Below are 27,386 nucleotides of genomic sequence, written 5' to 3' on the forward strand. Positions count from 1 at the left end.
ACAGCATTATGCCTGGTGATGTATTGCACCGGTGCCATAACAGTACAGCCAGAAATGAGGTGGTCCAGCGTCTTTAATGCCGTACCACACATTTTACACTGGCCGTTCTCCACCCGTTCTTTCATGATGAGTTTTTTATAAGCTCGGGTGGCGGCCACGCCGTCCTCAATGGCACACATGAACCCCTCCCTTTTAGCAAAGAACTCCCTAGCACACAGCCATCTGTTCGACAAATGCAGATCGACAAATGGCTGCTAAAAACAATTCACGTCTTTACCGTGCATTGCCTTCGACTTCCATTCATTGATCCGCTCTTGGTCCGACTTCACCCCACTCAGAGGATTGAAAGATCGATCCTTCAAGTTAAGTGGAGTCAGCCCACAGTCTGCCTTACAGACAGCCGTATGCAAGGGATCGCCTGCTCTTTGCTGTAAAAACAAGCGCGCAGCGAGTCGACTTGGCGATGATGTTGTGCCGCCACGTCAACCACGCCCCTACCTCCGATGTCACGAGGCAGGTTCATCCGCTCCACGGCAGACTTTGGATGATGCATTTGGAATTTGGACATAGTAGTCCGTATCATTCGCTGGACGTTTTTCAGATCGGTCTTCGTCCACGGCAATATTCCGAATGCATAAGCCAGTGAAGGGATAGCGATTATTAGTATTATTATTATTATTATAAAAACTGTCACGGTGGCGTACGGGTCACAGATTCGACTATTGGATCGGTGATATGGGCTTAGGTTCGATAGAAAATACAGTGTACTGCGAGTCAGACCGACATTGACATTGTGTGGCTTCTATGGCCCACCAAGTCTGACTCTGCCTGAATTCGAGAAAATGCTTCACAATCTTATTATCGTCGCAAAGGTGATTGCCGGCGACTTCAACACTTGGGTCTTTGAGCGGAGTGGAAGAGAAGTATAGCAACGGAGTGCAATTTAGTGTTTATTATCTTCCGCATTTGAATTTAGTTTTGGCCAAGGAAGGTGATGTAAACACCTTCCGGAACGGGAGATCTGAGTCGGTTGTCGACCTGACCTTTGTCAGCCCTTCACTAGTGCATGGTATGTCCTGGTGCTTCAGCGAACGCTTCAGGTACAGCGATCACCTGGCAATCACCAGGCGAAAAAAAGCAAGCCTATAAAAAAAATCCACAAAACCCTCAGGCTGGCTATTCAGTGGACCATGAGGGAATGCTTTGAAGAGCTCTGCTCAGCAATCTCTGAATGCGACGGCGATTCCAGCAATCACCAGAGAGGAGCAAGTAGAGATTTACAGTACAGTGCACTACTGTAGTGTACCGGTTCGGTCTTGAATGAAGTGCTTTAGCACAATTCAAAGCCCTGATCCAATATGGATTGTTGCGCCAACGATTATAATTATTATTATATTATTATTCAGGCCATCACAGACTTCTCACGACCAAATACAGTCAAGGATCTGCGAAAGTTTTTGGGCATGTTAAACTTCCATTGTTGTTTCTTGCACAAAGCCGCAAAACATCAAGCGATCCTCAACGCCCATTTGTCTGAGCCCAAGACCAAAGACTCGCGCGTGATTGCGAGGTCTAAAGAGGTTGTGCAGACGTTTGAGTTAGCCAAACCACAGCTGGTGGCCGCTACACTCCTTTCATTTCTTTAACCAGATGCACCCCTAACTGTATTCGTCGATGTCTCAAACATTGCAGTAGGTGCTGTTCTTTACCAAAAGGTAAACCAAATCTAGCAATCGTTGAGCTTCTTTTCCAACCAATTGGATACAGTTCTACGTTCTAAGTGCCAGAAGTGTAAAGTCATCAAGCACGTACAAAAAGAAGTAGCCTCATTCTCTCGGTGTACCAAGCGTTTTCACACGATCCACATCGATATCATTGGCCTTTTGCGAGAATCGCACGGCGATTCGTCGGGAATGGATCCCACGTTTTGGACTTCTAGCCGAAGTCATTACTGCCCAGGGAATGCTGTTCGAGTCTACCGTATTCTTGAAGTTAGGCAAACTTCTAGGCTTCAAATTCCATTAGACAACTGTGTACTGCGTACGCGCAATTCAGGCTTGACCTCGACGGCAGACCCAAGAACGTCTCCGTGTCCAGGCTAAACCCTTTTGTACCCGGGGCTGACGTCAGGAGTCGGGTTTTGTCGCTGAAACCCAGTATCAGTTGGGGGTGGGGTAGAGTGGAAGCGCTGCAGTGTGTGAGCTGCCTGGCGGGGATTCACCCGGGCTCCACACCAAAATCGTAATATAACTCACCACAACTGAGTAACTCGGAACACACTCGCCTGAGCGCCTACTAGCCGCTATCAGGATAATTTTCTCCATAACTGATTACATATCATCAATTAACAATTAAAATTTGTTAGTAAACATTTAATATTAATAAAGGAAACTAACTTTCAAATCAATCTTTAGTTTGGAGATAAAGTTTGGTGTAAGGTGAAATGTAGGGTTAGTACTTTCTCACGTTTATTCAGCCGTTGCTCTTACCTACCCTTTGACAAATTTAATACCAATTTCCCAAGTTCAACTAAGGGTGGAAGACGTGATTATCATGACAGGCGGTTGTGATGGCAACAAGTTTATTAAATGCAATTTTTTTGAAATATTCGTTCCCAAAATTCTTCTTTATTCGCAACGCTGCTATCTGAAGTTCTTAGCCGGTACTTGTCATTTCAGCCGAACAAATCAGAGCCGAGGGTAGAACGCAGAGTCACCATTGTTTGCTTGGTTTATCTTTCAATTTGCTTCACCAGACGCAAATAGGCAAACAATGAGGATAAGTGAAAGCCAATAACAGCGACCAATTTCAATGTCAACGAAAGCTTATGCTTAATTCTATTCCCAGGACTGCCAATAACAATTGGATTTCAAGCGGATAATATTCAAATCGGACTAAGGATTTCGAAAACGTCCAATTTAGTCTGAATGCTATTGGAATTGATATTCTTGATTGAAAATATGGAATTATTATGTTTTGTTTAGAAAGCGGGTGGTATCAAGATTTTGCGGAACGTAACAAAATTCTGCTGGTCCTGGCTCCTGTTCGTATAAATTTCATTTGGTGGGTTCAGGATAATCTCAAGATAATTTAATATCATTTGGAGACACTTGTGTCCTCCTTATGCCAGAATTTTTTTGCTTCACGACAATGGCGAAATGAAAACCTTTAGTCGCAAATAAGTGGACGTCCCTTAGAGAGGGAAGAAACGACTATTTGCATATTTACTACTTCTGGATGTGAACGTCCACATCCCTCACCAAGAAGCCGTTACGAGGTTAATGAGGGCATAAAAATGTACTAAAGCTTGTTTCACAACCTACTCTTTGAGAGTTCATTTTTACAATCTAAAATTTCGTTTTTATTAAATATTTCGCATCTCAAGAGCCTTTCCTGTTAGCAACCTAGAAGGCTTTGAGTAAATCGTGATGTTAATGAGAACATTTTTCAATTCTGGCTAAATTTCGCATAAAACTGGAATCTGGTTATATATCCTTCCCGCATCTCTCTAAACTGCCAGGATCGCCACTATTATAAATGTTTTTCATAATGTCATGTTTTGACTTTATATGGACTATTATTATGTGAGTGTCCTTTAGATGTTTTGCTCTACTTTCCACAGCAAAATACTTCATACTTTTTTGATGTAAATTACAGGTAAAAAAATTCACACGGGCTATGGGGGTAAAACGTATTGTTTTTAGGAAATATTTCAAAACCTGCATTGCAAAATTTCATTTCAATCAATGCAGGTACGTGATTCCATTTCCATTCAAGTGTTTTCCGAATTTACTGACCCGATGTTAATTGGTTGCCAGGATCGACGCGATTTAGAAAATAATCGTACAGCCAGGAGCGAATCGAGTTAATTATAAATTATTTCGATTACTGAGTATTTGGTAGCGCATCCCTTGGCAACGCGGTTGTGAGAGTGATTTAAATAAACTACCCAATCAAATAAACTGCATCTACACGTGGAATAGGGAGCGGATTAGATAAGAGTTACCATTTGTATCTTTGCGGAAAATTAGTTTCACAGGATGCGGTTGTGTTTATCGGGAGTTAAAAAGAGGATGAACTCTTTAAATTAAGGAGGCTTTTATCTGTTTGAAGTTAATATCTTCTTTTTTTCAGCCTTTGTACCGTTCACAAGCGGGGTCGGCTCGTCGTGATGGATTTCGGCATTTGGCTCTATCGAATGCCTGATCTGGGTGCAATCTCGAGGCTTCCAGCGTATCAAGTTACCGTTTTTTTGGCCTACCTTCTGGTCGTTTACCATCGACTTCGATCTTCAGACCAATCTTGGCAAGTGAATTCTCGTTAGCACGAATTACATGACCATACCATCGAAGACGCCCCTCTCGCAATTTTTCTACGATCGGTGCAACCTCAAAACACTCGCGGATATCCTCATTTCGAATATGATCAAACCGCGTCACGCCACTCGTCCAATGCAACATCTTCGTCTCCATTACCGCAAGACGCCGTTCATTGTCCTTTATAGTCGGCCAACACTCAGAACCATTGAGAGCGACTGGACGGACGACATTGCGGTAAATTTTAGATTTGAGACGTTCGTGGATACGTCGATCACAAAGAACACCAGTTGTGGAACGCCACTTCATCCAGGTTGCATTAATTCGTGAAGCAATTTCATAACGCAGATCTCTATTGGATGATAGGGTTGACCCGAGGTATTTAAATCGCTCAGTTCTGGGCAGATCACTGCCGCTAACAGTGATTGTGCCTGTTTCATGGGGATCGGTCGTCAAAAATTCAGTTTTGTTTAGATTCAATCTGAGACCGTGTTGCATGAGGCGATAATTCCATTTTTTGACAAGTTGCTCGAGATCATTTTTGCTATTAGATGCTAGGAAGACATCATCTGCATAAAGTAGTGTGTAGGGCGCCGGACGTTGGATACCCCGTGTGACGGTTTCCATAACAAGAACAAAGGGGAGTGGTGAGAGGGAGCTTCCTTAATGAATACCAGCAGAGACACGAAGCGGTTTTGATACACCCGGCATACTTCGAACTTTACTTTTCGGATAGTGGTAGAGCAATTGAACCCAACGCACGAGTTCTTCTGGCACTAAGTGTTGTCGTAAAGCATACCAGGTGAGTTTGTGTGGCACATGGTCAAACGCTTTCTCTAGATCCAGAAATGCAATGTAAACAGGGTGATGTTTCTCACGGTGTTTCCCCATGAGTAACCGCGCAGCGTATATTGCGTCAGTAGTTTCGCAGTTTTTGACAAATCCGGTTTGATTCACGGTTATTTCAACGATTTCGCGAATACGGTTGTCAAGAATGCGTTCAAAAGTCTTTATGGTATGCGAAAGTAAGCGGATCGCGTTTTTCTTTTCACGGACCTTCATTTAACATCATCATTGCAAAGTTTCTCGGTTAATGTACCGATAAACGCGGCTTGGTGACCTTGAGGGTTGCAGAAGCCGCTTTGTGGATCGTCTCTTTCATTTGGTTCCAAGATTCTTCCACATTCGCAATGGTCGGTAATCCTGTGAGTAAGATTGTTTTTTCGTTCTTCTCACCAAGTCGTCACCATTTAATGTGCCTGTTTGATGAACCGTGTATTCATAAGTACAAGGTCATGGGTGTCCGCAAAATCGATTATACGCCCGCCACCTTTTTTGCGCACTCCAAACCGCACTTTTACCGTCTTCCTTTTCACCCACCATGACCATTAAGGTCGCCGGGAATGATTATATAGTCGTCAGTATGCACTTGATAAGTCTTTTCATCGAGAAGTTGCCAGAAGGCATCTTATTCGGCATCAGGTCGACCTGTCTGTGATGCTTACGCGGTAAAGAAGTGAATAGTGCGATCAGCTGATATAATGGTGAGCTTCATCAGCTGATCAGCAAATCTTCTTTAATGGCATCACGGAAACCAACACCATATTGAGTGTGTAGGTTACCAAAATAGAGAAGTTCTTAGCCATTTTCACCGCGTTCGCGTTCGATGTCACAGCTTTTGGCGGGTTTCTTGCAGAGCGCAGATACCAATGCGCCCTTTCCGAAGGGCTCTTGCGAGTTCCTCTGTCTTTCCAGTTATGGTACCAACATTTATAGTGCAGACACGTATTTGTTTTGTTCGGACTAACTTGCTTACGTCCTGACGGTGTCGATGCGTCAAGAACCCTTGCCCATTTCACGACTGGACCGGGGCCCGTCCTGCCGCATCGACTGAGGTGGACGCCCTAGCATTTCTCCGGGGCTTGTGACTCAATACCACCATCATGTTTGTAACGATATTGTATGCATTTTCTTTGTCGGCGTGTCGCGGGACCTGTCACCAAGAGAGATCAGGTGGGATCTAGCATAGTGGAATAACCCTAACTATACTCTATTCATCTCTTTCCCTGATCTCAGCATTTTATTTTTGTTTTATTGAGGATAGTACAAAGTATGTTGCCTCAAACCCTCCTCCTTTACCTGGGCATGGGACCAGCATACTATGTTAATAGCATGGCGGTGTTACTGTTTGAAGTTAATATAATGTATGTTATCGCTTCCCTCACTGTAGAAGTTGGAGTTAGCGGGTTTGAGCATTCATATTGATCATGGTTAACCTGAGGGCAGAACTAAAGTTGATGGTGGAGGCCTACTAGTTCCTAAGCGCAGCTTCACTAATATATCGGGTCGAAATGCACTTCCATGTTTCTGTGCCAGGTAAGTTCAAGAATATAGGAAGGACTTTTTGGCACTTCGAATTCTCACACGTCATTTGGTGAAATTTCATGTATTATTAATTCGGCGAATTGAGATGGCACTATATTAAAGGAAGAAATCGTGAGAAATTAAGAAAACACATGCGAAGCTAAATGGGGAAACAAAAAATATCGGCTTGATCGCCCCGTAAGTAGTGATCGAAGAGGGAAGATCCACAACGGATCTGATGCTTTGCCTGCTAATAGGGACGCTGAGGTGTCGCTTTCGGGGTCCCCTCCTTACTTATCAAGGTTGGACTGCAAACAAATCAAACGAGGAGATAGTGGAAGTGGAGAGTGAGCTGGCTGCGTTTATTCGCAGCACAAAACTGCGTCGTTCGCCCCAGCGCCCAACAAAGGACACAACAAGGGCTAAAATACCCGACGGGACATCGGGACACCCAGACCGAGAGAAGGACAGAAACCCAGACCATACCACGCAGTGCTATAATTGCGGTAAGGGGCACATTTGGAACTGCCGAAACTAACCAAATGGTTTCGAATATAAGCCGAATGGAAGGGCTGTGGATTACTCTAGCGAAAGCTGAAGAGGAAAGGCTTATTCAGAAATGCGTCGCTGTTGTAAAGCGCATGCGGTCTGCGACGTTCCTCCAGAAAAACTTTAACAAAGAGGTGAAAAACGGGCTAATGGGGCTGGAGGAGCTCCTGAACATGATTTCATATTATAGACGGACATGGGGAGTAAGAGAAAATCTGCACGAAGCTAAAACAACCGCACCTCCCGACGAGAAGACTACGAAGACCAAACGGATCGAAGACAGTCCATTGCAGAGCGAACTGGGCAAAAAACGAAAGGAGGAAGGGATATCTGAAGGAGACTTCACTCAGGTACTATCTAGGGTTCAAAAAAAGAAGGCAAAGAGGAACAAGAGGCAACGACACGTCGCTCCATTAGAAAACCCTCTGCTTAAAATTAAGGCGGACACGAAGGACGGAGCACAAAAAGAAAAGGTGGGGAGATGAAGGAGAACAAGACCGTGCTCTATTTATTAAGCTGACGGAAGGCAAGATTTTTGCAGAAGTTCTCAGTAAAATCCGTTACAAGATTAAACCCGAAGATGACGGAGCAGAAGTGTCTTCCGCTCGTAAAACGAAGGTTGGTGGAGTCCTAGTCGAACTAATCCCGAAGACAATAAATAAAGTGACGTTCTGTGAAGCAGTCAAGGGGCTTCTGGGTGGAAAAGCTTTGGTTTTCGTGTGCTCTTTGGAAATCCGAGACCTCGGCCGCCTCACAGAAAATAACGAGGTAGAAGAGGCCATTAAACGTGAATGTCCGGAGGTAACAAATGTCCGGATTGGTATCACTTCTGCGAACTTCCGAGGCCAAAAACTCGCTGTGGTGGAAGTTTCTAAACAGCGGGAAAATAAGAATTGGTTGGGTAGTGTGTATGATACGATTCCGGGCTGCTCCAACCCAGTGTTACAGATGTTGGAATATGGGCACTCATCTACAACCAGTAGGGGACCTAACAGAAGGGCAACATGCCGTAAATGCGATCAGGCAGGCCATAAAGCGCACCTGCAATGAAAAGGAAAACTGCGTCCTATGTAGGGACTGTGGCGTGACTGATGAGAACGTTGCGTACACTGCGGTCTCGGGGCGGTGTCCAGTCTTCAGAGCAGAATTGGAAAGAGCTAGGACGCTCCCCATATGATTCGCATCCTACAAATCAATATGCACCGCTTAAGAGTTGCTAGCCAGTTCGCTACGGAGACCAAAACTGATTTAGTACTCATCAGTGAGCAATACCAAAACAAGGACCCAGTTTCATGGCACTCTGACATATCAGGTACCGCTGCCATCTGGGTTCGGGGCGGCACCCTCCTTAGAGTTCTTACCCAAGGCCTCGGGGACGGCTTTGTCTGGATTCGGTGCACAGGGATAACGTTTTTCAGTGTCTGTCTTACGCCGAATGAGACGATGCCGGACTTTTGACGCAGGCTTGATATTTTGGAGGACGGGTCGAGGGTGACTTCAATGCTAAGGCACTTGAATGGGGCATGCCTCACACAGACTCCAGAGGGAAACGAACTCTGGAAATAGCGGTGAGAACACGACTGCGAGTTCAAAACACCGGATCCACCCCAACGTTCTGGCGCTGGGGCTGCGAGAGAAGCATTCCAGACGTAACCTTCGCATCGGAATCACTGGTGTCGCTGGTGGACGGGTGGCGAGTTATGGAAGACTTCTCGACAAACGACTATCAATATATTGCCTTCGAAGTGGTAGACACAAACTCTCGGTGTGCGTGACCCCGGCGCTCTTTCTGTGCATAGAACGTCGCGAAAGTGAACACCAGGAGGTTTGTCGAACCTCTTGGAATAGGTGGGTCCGCGCTGGATGGTACTCGTGGGGGTGGTGGCGTTGCAGCCCACTCTGCCGTTAATTCAGTTATGAACCCGATAACGACGGTGGAGCCTCTATGCTTCAATGTTTTGGTGGACAGCGGAAATTGCAGAGCTCTGGAAGAAGTGAAACAGACTCCGCTGCTTAACACAACGTCTAAGCGACCGGGAGGAGGTATGTACAATAGTGACGGTGTACAAATTAGCCAAAAGAAGACTCCGCAGCTCAATAAACAAGAGCAAAGCTCGATACTAGCAGGATCTGGTCGACGAGGTGAATGGGGACCTGTGGGGATTCGGTTACAAACTGGTAACCCGAAAAATCGGGTCTCTGCGGAAACCCTGTTCATTTAAGGCCGAGTAGATGTATTGTAAGGGCACTATTCCCTGCAAATCCCGTATGGGATGATGACGTCGGCTCGGAGAGCGCAGAGGACTGTTCACTTCTCTCTATAAAAAAGTTGGAACAGGCAGTCTTCTCTATGAAAAGTAAGAATGCGCCAGGACCCAATGGTACTCCAGCAGAGGCATACAAACTGGTATTCCAACAGCGGCCAGACCTACTACTCAGTGCATTCAACGCTTGCCTGAAAGAGGGCACTTTCCCTGCTCGTTGGAAAGTGGCGAGGCTTGCGCTGATCCACAAAGGGAAAGGCCTCCTCTAGTTGCCGTCTTCATACCGCCCACTATGTATGCTTGACACTGCTGGAAAAGTACTTGAAAAGCTCATCAGAAGTAGACTCGCTGAAGCGATACGCGCTGCACGAGATTTATCTCCCCGGCAGTTTGGTTTTAGAGCAGGGAGATCCACAGTTGATACTGTCACAAGTCGTGGATGCGGTTTGGCAAGTGGAGGCACACAGCCGCCGAACTTGACGGGTGGTGCTCCTCGTAGCGGATGACGTCATAAACGCCTTTAATTCCGTAAGATAGGAAGACATTCTAGGCACATTAGACAATACTTTCCATGTGCCGAACTATCTCTTCCGGATATTGGGGGACTATCTGAGGAGCCGCTCCCTGATCTATGAAACACTAGAGGGTAAGAGGATGAGGTCATGTCGGGGGTAGCACAGGGGCCCATCCTATTCCCACTCGTTTTCTCCTCCAGGCTTTATTTCTGAGTGTCCTTCCCATAGTCTATTGATTGTTTGTTCATTTTCATGTTAAATTGAGGGATGAGCTCATTATATGAATTTCTCAATAATTCCAATTGCATTCAATTTCTCACAATGAATTTCAGTCTGTAAATAGGTACCAAAACACAATTAAATCTTATTTTACCAGAATACACCCAAAACTTTCATCTGCAGCGCGGAATATACCCTTCATAAGATATCCATCCATTGCAGTGGAACACTTGACTTCCCTTTGACATAAAAGTTCCTACTTGGATTAAACTTGCTCAAACGCGGAGTCATCCTTTAATCAAGTAGCATCCTGCTTAAATCGCGCTAATGTGGCACTCGAGGTTGTGCAATTAGGTGTATGGTAACACACTACAATACGCTTCAGGGCTGCGTCATAAACAGAAACGACCCTGCGGATGCCATCCGGTTATGAGTGTGTGAATTTTCAATTTAAATTTCCATTATGTAATGAATATGTTGGAGGGAGTCCTTGTACTCTATAGTTAGCGATGGATGCGAACGACAACGTGACGAGTGTATGTTATCACCCTTGAACCAATTTCCGTTTTACATCCTTCCACCTACGAACCATTCGCAGCTTTTCTAGCTTTTCATTACGGTCGATGTCCTTTCGCACCACAAATTCGAATTTTATTTGATTAGTTAATTAACTCTGAATTGTTCATATCCGCCATCGACTCCGCCAATGTATCGGGCTGGATTCCTATTTCTAACCAAGGTACTGTGAATGGAGTGCTAATTCGAGCGTGTATAGTTCCTAATGGAAAACGAGCAGGTGTCCTTTATCTCTTTGTTAAATTGAAAGGTGGAACTTGCACAACACTATGCAAGAGCGACTCTTTCTATGCTAGAAATAATTTAGCTTAGAACGTAGAGCTTTTCAATATTTCACTGATCCTTGCCGATTCTAAGGCTCCAACGGACCGTGGGTCTCTTCCACAAAGTATCAAATCCACCAGAATCTCTTTCAAAGGTCCATTGCTTTCAGCATCCACCTAATGATAGACCATGGGAGGAGCTAATCGGGATACTTTCTAGGCAAAAGCAAGCTCACTCACCCTTAAAACGTACTTAAATTTCTGGATCATTGGGTAATATGGGAATTTCAAATATTTCAACTGAAATTGGATACTTTTGTTGAAAATAAAGATGAAATCGACATGGAATTTTGGACAATGGATGGGGTTGGGGGGTGGTGTGCAGAAATGAAAAGTGTCGAGACAAGAACTTGCGGGAGCTTTGGAACGTTCCATAAATTGTTGACACCAGCCTTACCGGAAATAGGCCAATTGTAAAATTATGTGGCTCTGACTACCCCACCAATGGATTTATTACGCTGTGGTACTCGTACATTGAATGAATAGGTTAGGTTTCGATCGATTCTTTTGAATTCCGAGAAATTTAAGAAGAGCCTTGTACAGTATTTCGGCGTTCATGTGGAGATGATTTTATTCTGCAGTGGAAAATATTATTTACGTCTGGGAATTGAGGATATTTCAGAATTGCTTTTACGCTAAAATGATTGAGGATGTGGAGTTCAATTTATTTTTAATCCCATATAATGGACGAAATAGGTCATCCCTTTGGAGCTTCTTTATTTATTGTATACTTGGTTCTGAAATGAAATTTTACAGGCTTGAGTATTTGCAGTATTGGAGGGTACTTTTGGGAGTATAATTATGTGTCTTGTTAGGATCTGACATAATGTATATAAGTCGTTTCTAAGCATGCTTTTGGTTTTCACCCCCAAAATTTAAACTTACCTTATCTATTCTGAAAAGGTGAACAAAAAAAAGAACAATTGGAAAGAGTAACTAACACTACACTACTACTTTGTAAACGGAATAAAGTTAGAGATTTTCGCTCTCTGAGGGATGAAAGTGAAGTTATTCTTCGATCCAGGTCATTTAAAAATCATTTTCACCTATTGTAGTGCTGTCCCTGGTTTGCTGTTTGAAAATTTTTATTTCTTTGTTGCCTCTTCATTATAACTTTATTTTGTTCTGGTTTTCTTTCTTCAATTGTTTTAGAAAAGCTAGCTTAGAGTGACGAAAAGCCATCCAACGAGCAATCGAATTAACCTTTATCATGAGAGTCATACCTCATCATTATCGTCAATGACGCAACAACCGGTATCCTGTCTAGACCTGCCTTACTAAGGAACTCCAGATATCCCGGTTTTTCATCGAGGTCCACCAATTCGTTATCTTTAAAAGCCGTTTGGTGTCATGGCCTACGTCGTTGCTCCACGTGTGGTAAGGTCTGCCATGTCATTTTTTCCTATCACAGATATTGCCCTTATAGACTTTCGGGGCTGGATCATCATCACCCATATCAGTTAAGTGAACCGCCGCGGCAACTTATTCAGCCGGATTTTATCACCAATCACATTGTCGGGGTATCGCTCATAAATTTAATCGTTATAGGGGCTATGGAATCGTACATCCTCATGTAGGGGCCAAAAATTCTTCGCAGAAAACGCGGAACGTGGTTAAGAGATCGCAATTTTTTCTGTTGAGAACCCAATTATCTGGGGAACACATGAGGACTGGCAAGATCATTGTCTTGTACAGTAAAAGTTTTGACCCTATTGTGAGACATTTTGGTGAAACAGTCTTTGTAAGCTGAAATAAGCTCTGTGAGCAACATCCCATAATTTCAACATCATCAGCATAGGCCAGTCGTTAGGTAGACTTGAAGAGCTTGGTACCCCCCACATTAATATCGACACCGCAAATCACTTTTTTCCAAGGCCAGATTAAGAGAATGCATGCCTTGTCTTATCCCTTTGTTGATGTTGAATGTCCTCGAAGGTGATCTGCTGCTTTTATCTGGCTTAGCGCATTGGTCAGCGTTTACCTAGTCAATCTTATTAGTTTTGCCAAAATACGGAATTCTCTCATGGCTGTGTACAGGTTTACCCTGGGTACGCTATCATTGACGACTTTAAATTCAATGAAAAAATGGTGTATCTGAAGACTATATTCCATAAGTTTTTCCTTTGGTTGCCCCGCAGAGAAAATCTGATCTATTGCTGATTTGCCTCTTTGGTATGGGCCGATGATAGATGGTTCCTAGTAGAGTAGCGAAGAATATTTTAGACATGGTACTCAGCAACGTGATACCTTTACGATGGCTGCCCTACGTGATATCCCACTTTTTATATATGGGACAGGTTGAACAAGGCATATGGAGGTAAACAGATCGCTATTATTAGCTTGGTGGTGAAATCAGGGATTAAACTGATTACCACGAATAAGGTAAGAATAGGTTCGGACGTGTGCCAACTTAGGGAGCAAGTATCTCTCAAGAGATACTTCAGATGCCACGATTTCGGTCACTTTACAGCAGCATTTACTAGTGAGCACGATAGGTCAAAAAGGTGCAGGAAGTGTGAGAAAGACAGTCACCTTATCAAAGACTGCACGGGAGATCCACGATGCATGTTGTGCAGAGGGAAATAGGGAGTGGAAGAACGCACGTTGCAGGTGGTGGGAGATGCCCGGCATATAAGCGAGAGCTGAATCGTGAATGAGGTTGAGGTTGATACAAATCAACCTCAACGATTGCGAGGCAGTTCGAGACTTGCTGTCGCAAACCATTTGAGACTCGAATGTGAACGTGGCGAATTTCGAGATTGCTACGTGGGTGAAAGACTCATCAGGAAACGCTGCTATGCTCCTCCTAGTGCAACATTAGCGCAATATGAGGAGATGCTAGACGGTTTGGTGTTGGACGCTGGAGACCACAGCCCCAAAATCATTGTTGGCGTGGGCCTTAGATTGGGGAAGTCGAGTGACGAACACCAGGGGACAAATCCTGCTCGATGTGGTATTAGCTAACGCTAGGATCAATCGTCGAGCCGACTTATTTGACGTTCGCGAGAGGGATGATCTGACACTTTACACACAGTGACCACCAGGCTATCTTTCTCGACATAAGGAACGGGGGAGGCGACAGTCGAGTGCGCGACAAAAGCGTAACAACCAGCACAGCTCGGTGGTCCACTGGAGCGAAGAGGAGACATTCCTGACAGCTTTAGAAGGAGGTTACGGCCCGAGGGAAACGGCACTGGAAAAATTGAGCTAGTTATCTTAACGGGTAACTGAAGCATGTGACTCTACAATGCCGTGTGGCAAGATCCATCACAGCCAAACTACTGGTGGAATCAAAAAATCGCGCTGCTGAGAGCATCATGTCTATGAACGAGGAGGCTTGGCCAAAGGACAAGAGGGAAATCAAAACATTTGCAGGCGGGGAAGAAATGCTGTGATCTTCGAAGTAAACTCCATGCTATAGGAAAAAATAAGCGGAATTGCTACAAACAGTTGAGGTGGCCGCAACTCTTGTCCAAAACAATCCCAATTCTTTTCCCACAATAGGAAGAACTACGTGAGATCTGTGGACGAATTCGGAATAATAAGGCTCCGGGATTGGATGCAATTCCGAACAAAGCCCAAAAGTTGGAAGTTACAATCAGGCCCAAATGGTTCATAAGCACATTTGAATCGTGCATGATGGAAGGGAAATACTCCGTCCCGTGGAAAAGGCTGGTTCTACGTCCGAAGCCCCAAAAAGCATCTGGTGCACCCTCTACATATCGTCCTTTCTGCCGTTAAGGCACTATGGGGAAGATGTTGGAGAGAGTGGTATACAACAGGTTGCTTCCGTTCGTCGGGCTATTGGGTGGTCTAACGGAGCGGCAGTATTGGTTTTGCAGAGCGAGGTTAACTATCGATGCCATTACAAAAGTCGTGGACCTGGCCCGGGAGGCATCGGCAGCTAGTAAGTGCTGGGCGGTAGTGACGTTGGATGTCATGAATCTTTTTAGCTAGGCCAACTGGGGTTGGATTAATGGCACCCTAGTTAAACTGGGTGTCCCTAGTTATTTAGCTCGAATAATCGAAAATTACCTTTCGGAGAGACTTCCTTGATACGACACGGTCGACGGGCCGAAGGAATATGATGATTCCCTTGGATCTTTAAGCGAATGAGGCACGCTGCCCCACCGGAAAAGAAGGGTGAATTCGGCCTGCAGGCTTCTGGAAGGCCACTTGAAACTAGCGGCATACTAGATGGTACCAACGGTGGGGCAATTCCGAAAAATACCCCTGGACTCATACAATGATCCCGTGTATTGAGTGGTGGGTCGAGCGAAAGCACGGAGAATTGAATTACCACCTAACGCAGTTCCTTACGAGACACGGTGGATACAGGAAGTACTTGCATCGTCTCGAATTGGATGAATCCCCAGACTGTCCCGAATGCGTCGCTATACCAGAGGATCCGGAGAATGTTATGTTCCACTGTCCGAGATTCGCAGAATGACGGCGGGAGGTTAAACGACGATGGATCGTATATTCTAAGAGATTATATATTGTCTGCTATTTGTAGTCTAGCCTAAAATTGATAGCCCAGTAGCTTCCTCCAAACTACAATTTTTATTTATCGGTGTAGATACATATTTCGGGAGTAACTTACCTCCTTCATCAGTACAAAGCTACTTTGTAGATATATATTTCGGGAACAACTTATCCCTTTCATCAGTACGCAGCTACTTGGTACTGAGGAATGGGGTAAGTTCCTCCCGAAATATCTATCTACACCGATAAATAAAAAGTTTGGAGAAAGCTACTGGCCTATCACTTTTAGGATCGTATATTGCTAAGCAGCGTGGAGGTTGGTTTTGGGTAGCCGCCGCTAGAGGTTGCAACGAGTTCAGTTTTTTGAAGCCAAGAGCCTGCACGGGCTCGTACACTTCTATGTTTTGATGGCAAAGATGTATTGGAATCAGCAAACTGTAGGATTCGTCGAGGTCCCCGAAGCGCGACCACTCGATCGCCCTTTTCGGGTGGCGGATTGTTGCGGAGGTAGAGATCTTATCGTTGCCGCTAGCTTAGAGGTGCCGTCTGCTGAAACCCAGAAATTGAACTGACCAGAGCGCGCATGCACTTTGTAGATTTTATCCGCGGTGTTTACCAACACCTCCAAAGACTCGGAGTCCTCAAAGGCCAAGATGGCCTGGGTGCGCTTCAGAAGCTCCGAAGTCTCGACCTTATCCCCACCCAACTGCTTCATCTCAAGCAGCAGTTGGCTCGGGGAACGGTCGGCTAAGGTGAGCTCCATCAGCAAGTGATTCAGCTTTGTTAACTCACTAACTGACATTTTGATTTTGAGTGGGAACACTCCTCTAGAACGACGGCGACGAGTCCAATCGACTCCTCGTCCAGGCGGACGAGCGCGTTAATCAATCGCGAGACATCAGCAGTGACACTCGCGAGTGCGAACTGCGCTTCCAGTCGTCGGAACCAGGCCTCCGAGTTACGTTATCAAAACGGTGGCATCCGTACTGCCAGTGCTGCTCACGGGGGGTACGAAAATGCCCGAGACGCTTACCGCGCTATTATCATACGACATTTTGTGAATTAGACAGCGCCTCCACAGATGCAATAATTGACGTCAAAAAGATGAGTGACAAGTCTGCTAGTGACATCATCGCCGCCCACAATATACTGCGAAATGGCTTAGCCAGATTTACTAACCTGGGCTATGAGACATTCCACTAGGCACAATTGTAGTCCGAATCGTCATGCGAAAAATGGATAACGAGACTTTAGGCGTCTTTGAAGAGTCCATTGAAGGTAATGAAATGCTGTCTTCCGCCGACAAGCTTTGTGACTTTCTTCTAAAAAAGATACAAGCTGCTTTTGACGATTCAACCTCAGTCATCACCTGCTCAGCCCCCTGAAGAAACAAATTTTCACCATATTGAAGGATAACGGGTGCATGCAAAAGAAGTGATGCGTTATATGCTGGTGATGACTACAAAAAATTTTCTGTAAGGGAAGGATGTCAATTTGCGAAGATATGCCGAAATTGCATATCACATTGCGAAAAGTCAAGGTGGCAGGTCCATCGGGAGTTGTTGGTTCTAATTGCACCAATTGACCCCGGATCTCAAACGTCATTTATTACGTTAAGGGCAGCGAATAAATGGGGCTTTAAAAAAAGCAATAGCTTGGCTTCAATATTAGGCACTGGTGGCGTTTATGCTACTATCGTCCAGAAGACAGTCGAAAGTTCGAATCACACAAAACTTTGCATCCAATTTTGGCCTTACAGTCAAGGGATATGTTTTCGAGGCGCTGATAACATTTCTACTAAGTGAAAGTCTGAGTGAGCTTAAACCTAAATTGGAGAAGAGGTCACAACTTGCAGAACCAACCTACAATGCTAAATCGGACATAGATCTAATTCTAGTTGCTGAAACCTTTGAGGAGACTACAGAGCCCTGAATCAAGTGGGGAAGACTTTTACTTGCCCAGAACACAAGTTTGGGATGGGTCTTATCTGGCAGGGCTTCTATTAAGGCAAAGGAAAATTCAACTTTAATATCCAACAGTAGAATTCCAACCCACCCTTAAACGTTTCTTCGACTCGGAGGGCAGGAATAAGTTCCAGCCATCAACATTCTTTGAAAATATCGTTTAGTGTCTTTTTGTTCTCATTGCACACTCCCCTTTTTGTAACAAATTTTAACGTAATAATAATTCGGGAAGGTACACGATGTGTACTGTGTATTGCTAAGGTTACCAAATATCAAAATTCCAGGAATAAAAATGTCCATCGCATTCCGATTTGTTTTATACAAAAACGAATATGAATATATTTCCACAATTTTAAATTCACATACACTTTCACAAACATATGTATATTTTACAATCTCATTCAAATCAGAATGAATAAAAAAATAACGAAATCATCGCTATATCATCGTCCTGGGTGTCGTTGATAAATCATTTTGACATCTAGATTTCATAGAAAAAATCTTCTGTTTCATTTTACGTAGAAAAAAAGTGGAAGGAAATTCGGAATTTTCGCACCCTCCGTAAAATCACGTTCCATTCATTGTGTATATGTCGTTTAAATCTCCATAAATTCATAGAGTTCTTTAGTAGCTCATATATTTAGTAGGCATTTGTTCTATTCACTTGGTCGTCCTTTTTTATTTGCCTACTGTTTGATGGCCCCCAGTCGAAATTGGGGAGCCTTAAAAGCATATTAGACGCTTTCACTTGTATAAATCTTTCCAGACAACATTTTTTTTCTCTGCTTTTCGTTGTTGACATATCGAAGGACATATCATGATTATTTTGTTGCCATTTTTCATTCTTGCCAGGATTTTAGGTTTTCCTTGTATTCTGTAAGAAAAGGAAAAGTATTATTAGAAGAGCGAAAGTTTTGGTAGTTTTTGAAGTTGATCCTAGGAACTAATATATGTGTTCATATTTATTTTGGGATTTACGGTAACGGCTCCTTGATAACTTGGGGTTAAAGGCGAGTTGTTTCTTACTTTTTGAATAAAATATGGTATTATGCCAATTGAATCACCAATGAGAATTGTAGAATTTACGGTTGCACATGATTCGTAGATACAATTTGTTTCCAATCAGGATCAAGATGGTAATCAATCAATCACAAAATAAGAAGTGAGTTGTGTTCAAGGATCTTCAAAATTTAAGATTATAAGTAATTACATTGCTATAACTTCTAAACGAGAGTTAAGGGTGCTCAAAGTAATTACGAAATAGCCCCCAACGTGGGGTCTCCAATATGACAACTTAATTGGTCCTGGAGGGATGGCTGATTGTACAGGCACAATTTTTGCCTTAGATTTAAAAAATAATATTTTTGGCTGCAATTACCAGATGCTGGTGTGGCTGCTAGACCCTCTTCATTTGTCAAGAAAGTTAATGAAAGTGTAACACCAAACCCATTCTACCAGGCTTCCTCTTCTTTTGCTCCCCGTAAAAATCATCATTTTTCCATTTATCATAGATTTCAGTTAAAAGCACTGAGGCAGACGCACACATCTATCGTACGCATCTATAGGGTTGGCGTTCAATTAGCTCTTCCTTGGCACCGTCAAATAGTACAGTAACTAAATCTATAAATATAAGTGCAGGGTTAACTTAGAGCCAGGTCCGAAGACAGCTGAAAACAGACTAAATGCACAGAATCTTCAGTTTGAGGTATCTTCTGCATTTCAAGATTCGACGAATGATGAAAAATTTCGCAAACTAAGTAGACCCATATAATGACGACAGATAAAAGAAGATTACTGCCAGAATTAATTATCATCTCAAAAAAAGGTGATATGGCTTATACCGATATTCTCAGGAAGGTCAAATCCGATCCTGAGCTGATGGACCTTGGAGAAAATGTCAGCCGAATCAAACGCTCCTAAAAAGGAGATTTGATGCAGGAGCGGAAGAAGTCTCAGGGCAAAACGGTTGAAAATTTCCTCGGCAAGGTGGAGGAGTCCTTAGGGAGGAGACACAAGTATGGACCAAAAAGCATGGGATTGTCATAATGTCATGATGTAAGAACATTGATGAAATCACGACCAAGAAGGATATCCGTGACGCCTTAGAAAAGCAGTTCGGACCACTTGGTTTGCAAGATTCCGCAATCAGAGGACTGAGAAAGGTATACGGAGGCACGCAAATGGCAACAATTCAGGGAGCAGGTGTCTCTCAGATGCCTGCAATTTGTCCACATAGCGGCGAAATACACCGACGACTATGACAGATCAAAAAGATGCAGAAAACGTGAACCTGGATGTATGCTTTGCAAGGGGAAAAGGGCATCGATTGTCGGCAGATTGCCGGCAGGACATCCATCATCATACCGCCGAATGCTCGAAAAGGCCATCTTTAATAGACTGTTCCCTATCATTCTATATAAGGATGAACTATTGGAGCGACAATTTGTATCGATGGTTTTTAAGCTGGCTCGATACGCGATGTTGTCTAATAAATGCTTTGCCGTGGTGGCGTTGGACGTCAAAAATGCATTCAATTCTACTAGCTGGGAGTGAAGCTCACTGGCTAAAACGAGTGTCTCTAATTTTTTGACTAAGCTCCTCGAAAGTTACCTTTCGGAGAGGACACTTCGGTACCATACGGATGAGGAATCCAAGCAATACACCATCACCGCAGGAGTGCTACAGGTTTCAGTGTTGGGTCCTCTCCTGTGAAACATTCCCGTGCCAAATGAGGCCACGACAATCGGTTTTGCAGATGATCTAGTAGTGGTTGTCGTCGCGAAACAGCCTGAAGACGTTGAAGTGTACCCTAACGAAACAATTACTGCCATAGAAGTCTGGCTGGAGATGGTTTAGCTTGACCTTGTGGAACAAGAGAATGAGGCGGTCTTGATTACCAACCGTAGGAAGAGCAATACGGTTAATATTCGTGCTTGCGGCCGCATTATCACTTAGAAGCCAGTTATCAAATACCTGGGGGTGATGATTGACGCTAAAATCAATTCAAGGGACACCTGGTCTATGCCTGTGAGAAAGCGGCAAAAACCAGCGTAGCATTAGCACGAATGATGTCGAACATTGGAGATTCAAGATACAGTCACAGATTACTTGTAGCCAGAGTGGTTCGCTCCACACTATTATACGTGGCACCAGTTTGAGAGGAAGCACTAGCGTGTGAGAGTAATCGGAGGAGGATAAACATAACGTACTGCTTAGTGGCGCTTAGCGTGTGCAGCGCCTTCAGAACAATATCAAGCGACGAAGCGTGTGTTATTGCGGGAATGATCTCGATTGTGGCAAATGAGGCACGCTCTTTGTACGAGAAAAGGAGCACGAATCTATCTGAAAAGGATACAGAATACCGAAAGGTGGCAAGGCAAGAGTTGCTGGAAAAGTCGCAGCAACGGTGGGATGACTCGCAGAGGGGTCGATGGACCCACACTTTGATTTCCACGGCGAGATTAATTACCATCTGACGAAATTCCTGTCATGACATGGTGATTATAGAAAGTATCTGCAACAATTGAAGCTTGATGATTCTCCTTTTTGTCCTGAACGTGGTTGCACCTCAGGTGTGCATGTTATCTTGCAGTGTCCACGATTTTACTTACAGAGGAGGAGTCTGGAAGACTCTCTGAAAATCAATATAAGTCCGCAGAACATCGTCGGGGAAATGCTGAAGTCGGAGGAAAAATGGTGTGCGGTGAATTCCGCAATCTAAAATATAGAGGAGGAACTTGGAAAAGCAAAGCATGGAAGGATGATGCGAAAAACGGAAGGTTTGGTCGTTTAAAGCGCAACCCTCCCCGCGAGGTGATCCTTTCCGGCGGTACCGCGGGGAAGGAAGAAGGAGAAAGTGGGGGAGGTTTTAGTGGGTGAGAATCGCACACACTGTTGCAACTTGGCGCGGCAGTGACCTTGTAAGATTTTCACCTCCATATCCTTAAAAGTTGCCTGGTGTCCCGACATACGCCATGACTCCATCTGTGGCAGGATCTGCTTCGTCTTCTGTTTTTACCACAGATTTCGTTGTCATAGCTGTTGCCGGTTGTGATATTCGACCCTAGATAGGAGAAATATCAACGGTCTTAAAGTTGTACTCTCCTATCTTTATTGTTCTCGTTTGACAAGTGCGATTTAAGGTTGTCGCTTATTTGTTCTTTGGTGCTGACTTTGCTGACTTCATTAATATGCAGCTCAAGATCTCGTGCCGACTGTTCGATCTGGATGAAGGCAGCTTGTATACCTCGAGTTGTTCTTCCCATCACGTCAATATTATCAGCATCGGCTAGTAGTTGGGTGTACCGTGCATCTTGTATTAATATCTGCACCGGGGATCTCTTTTTCTAGGACGCATGACAGGGCATCCGCTAATTTAAGATCGTTGTTGATATTGAATGGTTTTGAGAGTGATCCTGCTGCTTTTATCTAACTTCTCACATTCGTCAGGGTCAGCCTAGTTATTGCTCTCAGTTTCGTTGGATATCAAATTCTCCCATGGCTGTCTGCAGTTTAACCTTGGTCGCTGCTATCGACTTTGAGGTCAATGAAAAGATGGTGCAACTGATGGCCATATTCCAACAGTTTTTTCATCGCTTGCCGCAGAGAAAAAATCTGATCTGTTGTTAATTTGCCTGGAGTGAAAAGTCTCTTTGGTATGGGCCAATGATGTTCTGGGCCTGTGGGACTATCCAGCCTAGCAAGGTAGGGGAGAATATCTTATAGATGGTACTCAGCAACGTGATACCACCACATGTGCTACGGTGCGTGGAGTCTTCCTTTTCATGCTTGGGACAAATCACGCCTCGTTGCAAGTCATCAGGCATTGATCTGCAGTTCCACACCTTGATTATAAGTTCATGAACAGCTTGGCGAAGTTGGTGGCCTACATATTTAACTAATTAGATTGCAATTCCATCCGCTCCTGGCGACTTATGGTTTATGAGTCGATGAATTGCCCAGACTGTTTCTTCCATGCTTGGTGATGGCAGCATTCGTCCGTTCGTCTTCAGTTAGCGGAACCTAAGACCTCGAACTCGCTGATATTTTGATTGTTAAGCAGTTCATCAAAATACTCAGCGCATCGCTCCAATAGCCCATTCTGTCGGAAATCAGATTTTCCTCTTTGTCTCGGCAAGATGAGCATCGAGGTGTGTAAGGCTTCATCCTGCTGATTTCTTGGTAAAACTTGCGCGCCTGGTGTAGTTGCTTCCTGTGCTTTTCGAGTTCACAGACTTATTAGTTCTCCCAAGCTTCCTTTATCATCATCATCAACGGCGCAACAACCGGTATCCGGTCTAGGCCTGCCTTAATAAGGAACTCCAGACATCTCGGTTTTGCGCCGAGGTCCACCAATTCGATATCCCTAAAAGCTGTCTGGCGTCCTGACCTACGCCATCGCTCCATCTTAGGCAGGGTCTGCCTCGTCTTCTTTTTCTACCATAAATATTGCATAGACTTTCCGGGTGGGATCATCCTCATCCATACGGAATAAGTGTCCCGCCCACCGTAACCTATTGAGCCGGGTTTTATCCACAGCCGGACGGTCATGGTATCGCTCATAGATTTCGTCATTGTGTAGGCTACGGAATCGTCCATCCTCATGTAGGGGGCCAAAAATTCTTCGGAGGATTCTTCTCCCGAACGCGGCCAAGAGTTCGCAATTTTTCTTGCTAAGAACCCAAGTTTCCGAGGAATACATGAGGACTGAAAAGATCATAGTCTTGTACAGTAAGAGCTTTGACCCTATGGTGAGACGTTTTGAGCGAAACAGTCTTTGTAAGCTGAAATAGGTTCTGTTGGCTGACAACAACCATGCGCGGATTTCATCATCGTAGCTTTTAACGGTTGTGAAATCCGACCCTAGATAGGAGAAATTATCAACGGTCTTAAAGTTGTAGTCTCCTATCTTTATCGATCTCGTTTGACCAGTGCGGTTTGATGTTGGTTGGTTGGTTGGTTTTCGGTGCTTACTTTGCCACCATATATTTTGTGTTGGCTTTATTGATGTGCAGCCCAAAATCTTGCACTAATCGCCGCCTGCTCGATCTGGATGAAATCAGTTTGTACGTCTCGGGTGGTTCTTCCCATGATGTCGATATCGTCAGCATAGGCCAGTAGTTGGGTGGACTTAAAGAGGATCGTACCTCTTGAATTTACCCCAGCATCACGGATCACTTTCTCGAGGGCCAGGTTAAAGAGGACGCATGATAGGGCATCCCTTATCGTAGACCGTTGTTGATGTCGAATGGTCTTGAGAGTGATCCTGCTGCTTTTATCTGGCCTCGCACATTGGTCAGGGTCAGCCTAGTCAGTCTTATTAATTTCGTCGGGATACCGAATTCTCTCATGGCCGTGTACAGTTTTACCCTGGCTATGCTATCATAGGCGGCTTTAAAGTCGATGAACAGATGGTGCAACTGTTGTCCATATTCCAACAGTTTTTCCATCGCTTGCCGCAGAGAGAAAATCTGATCTGTTGCTGATTTGCCTGGAGTGAAGCCTCTTTGGTATGGGCCAATGATGTTCTGAGCGTATGGGGCTATCCGGCCTAGCAAGATAGTGGAGAATATCTTATAGATGGTACTCAGCAACGTGATACCTCTGTAATTGCTGCACTGTTTGATATCTCCCTTTTTAAGTATGAGACAAATAATGCCTCGTTGCCAATCGTCAGGCATTGATTCGCTGTCCCATACCTTGAGCACAAGTTGATGAACCACTTGGTGTAACTGGTCGCCTCCATATTTAATTAATTCGGCTGTAATTCCATCGGCTCCTGGTGACTTATGATTTTTTAGCCGATGAATTGCACGGACTGTTTCTCCTGAACTTGGTGGTGGCAGTATTTGTCCGTCGTCTTCCGTTGGCGGGACCTCCAACTCGCCGATGTTCTGGTTGTTCAGTAGCTCATCAAAGTACTCAACCCATCGCTCTAATATGCCTATTCTGTCGGAAATCAGATTTCCCTCTTTGTCTCGGCAGGATGAGCATCGAGGTGTATAACGCTTCATCCTGCTGACTTGTTGGTAAAACTTCCCCGCCTGGTGCGGTTGCTTCCTGTACTTTTCTAGTTCACAGACTTGTTGGTTCTCCCAGGCTTCCTTTTTCCGTCTGTGAAGTCGCTTCTCCGCTCGACGGAGTTCGTGATAAGTCTCTGCGCGTGCCCGCGTTCTTTGAGAATGCAACATTACTCGGTATGCAGCATTGTTCCGTTCCGTTGCTAGCTTACATTCATCGTCACACCAGCCGTTCCGACTCCTTTTGCGGCTGGGGCCAAGTATGTTTGTGGCCGTATTCATGATAACGTTCTTCAGGTGATTGTGAAGATCATTTGTTGATGCTTCATCTCCAGGTCCTCTGTTGACTGCTTCCTTTATCCGTCTGTAAAGTCGTTTCTCCGTTCGACGGAATACGTGATAAGTCTCTGCGCGTGTCCTCGTTGTTTGAGAATGCAACATTATTCGGTATGCAGCATTCTTCCGTTTTGTTGCTAGCTTACGTCCATTCTCGAACCAGTCGTTCCAACTTTTTTTGCGATTGGCGTGAGCTATGTAGCCGTACCAATGATATCGTTTTTCAGGTGGTTGTGACGATTAATCGTTGTTCATCTCCAGGGTCTCTGTTAGCTGCATCCATTTCCCCCTTACAAGTCGTCTGCAGAGGCCCATGTATGTTTGTGGACCGCTTTCCTCGCACATCAGGTACTGTCAACAAACATTTCGTGCGACATTGCTAGTTGGGTTAGTCCCCAGTCTGCTGTCATTGGTAGTTTTGTGTAAGCTGTGGGAGCTAGCCGTTTTCGTTGCTTGGCTCGTCGTTGTGTTTTCAATCCAGTCCGAGACTCCTTTCCTGGCTTTATAACAAGCGATTTTCCGTGTAGGGTTGTCAGGCCTACCCAACCCCAACCTGGACGACCAGTTGGTACAATTTGTTCCGTTTTTAGGCGCGGGAGGCTTGTCTTCATCCTTCCCGGTCTGCATTTTTTCATTAAGAAAGCTCCCCCTTAACGTGGAGCTGGAGATAGGGTTTGGCAGTAGACCTATTGGTGTTGGTTTAGCAGGTGTTTCGCAGGTTTTATGCCGGGGACCTATACTACCCTTTGACCACCCACGAACATCAGATCCTTAAAGTCCTCCCTTCATGTTTCATTATTTTCCAATTTATTTATTCGTCGCAACGAAGAGTGAAGGTCATGACGTGAATAGACAGTTCGTTAATCAAACAGGGTAAACTACTTAATCGCTCACTGGATTTTGACCATATACATATCTTCTAAGTTGCCTAAATGATGTTCGTTTAAGCTGCAGCGGTTATTTCTTCATCAGCTTCAAATATACTTGACTCCACAACCAAGAGCTGGGAGCACGGTTAGAAGACTCTCTAATCTCCGTTAGATTAAAATAAATACTGAAGGTCGAACGATGGAAGTCCATGATGCTGTCAAGTCATAAATTATATAGATTATATTCCCGTTTATTAAAGGCAGAACAAAGGAGCGATTGAGGGGCGGGAAAACATAATATAGACGGCGGTACAAATTTAAAGTTGAAACCGAGAAGATAGAGCTTCTTTATTTATCTATTCTTGAAATCGTGTCATGCCCAAAGTTTCCTAAAATCTACTCATGTACCACCTGTCCTTCATCTTAATTAATTGGATTCTATTTTCACGCATGTAAATTCCAGACGCCGGCTTCATTTGCATTTAGATTTAATCGCATGATTCGAGAATCCCCAATATTCCTCTCATGCCCAAAATATATCTGAATTCGGATCAAGGTTCTACCATTGCTCACTCACTGCATACATCCTGTTCGGCAGTCTCGATAAATTAATATAAATTTGCTGTCCCTGCATGGAGGAAAAAGCCGTTTCCTGCAGTATCTAACTTGGAATCCAATAAATTATCTGATAGCATCTCGCAGACCATCATTCCAAGCAATTCCAACAAAAGTCGGCTTTGAATGAGCAAATTGGAGACTTTAATGAAATCCTTTGATATCGCCACATAACCCCTGAAAGGTCTCTTTGAGAATACGCCAAAAAGCAATTCCTGCATTGCGCTCCGAATTCCCGACGTACGTAAGCGTTGGTGACGGATGGGCAGATAGGCGTATTGATCCCGACGAAACTCTTTATTTTCCCTTGACCCAGTTAGGACAGATTCCTACTTCATGACCTTAAATACTCCTGCTTTAAGCGTGGTTGGATCCGTAGCGTTATCGAATTGGAAAGAAGGCATGTAATCAACCGCTAGGGAAAGGGCAACGTCTTCATCAAACCCACGGAAGAAAGTCGAAGGCAGGACGGGAATGAAGTTTCAATTGAAATGTACACCTTGGGTGGGGGCGGGAAATAAACATCCTTATGGCTCTTCTCAGACTATGTCGTGTTGTAAATATCCCGAAGGAGTTTCAGTGTTTTATGTAACTTTTCGTCTGTTCGAACAAGGATAAGGAAAGCAGCTTGTTAAAACTGGATTACTAGGATAATATGACTTATGTAAATATTCAAGAAAAGGTGAGAAGGTTCCAACGCACAATCTACGGGGGCACAGTGCGAAGTAAAGATTATACGCTCTTCAACGCTAAACATACAAACACACAAACGAGCAAATCTTTCAAACTTTCAGTTGCTCCTTGGAGATACGACCATTTTCGCACACGAGTCGTGGGTGGTGCTTTGGGTTCATTTTTCTTCTTCAGCGTGAAATTATTAAGTTAAAGGGAGTCATTTGTAGGCCCTTCACGATATTAGGGAATTGATGAGTTTTAGATCGTCACTTTGCCTAGAAAAATTAGGAAACGATG

The 27,386-nt window shown here is 44.3% G+C and overlaps 1 protein-coding gene across 1 annotated transcript in view; it reads right to left on the bottom strand.

Moving 5' to 3' along the window:
* Positions 1–17,899: 17,899 nt before the first annotated feature.
* The window catches only part of LOC119648958, a 161,013-nt gene continuing 151,526 nt past the window's right edge, over positions 17,900–27,386 (bottom strand). The window contains exon 8 of the mRNA XM_038050876.1: positions 17,900–18,449. Coding sequence (XP_037906804.1) covers positions 18,415–18,449 — 35 coding nt within the window. The 3' untranslated portion in view covers positions 17,900–18,414. The remainder of the gene's footprint in view (positions 18,450–27,386) is intronic.

Source organism: Hermetia illucens, chromosome 2, assembly GCF_905115235.1.
Source record: "Hermetia illucens chromosome 2, iHerIll2.2.curated.20191125, whole genome shotgun sequence".
Classification (NCBI taxonomy): Eukaryota; Metazoa; Arthropoda; class Insecta; order Diptera; family Stratiomyidae; genus Hermetia; species Hermetia illucens.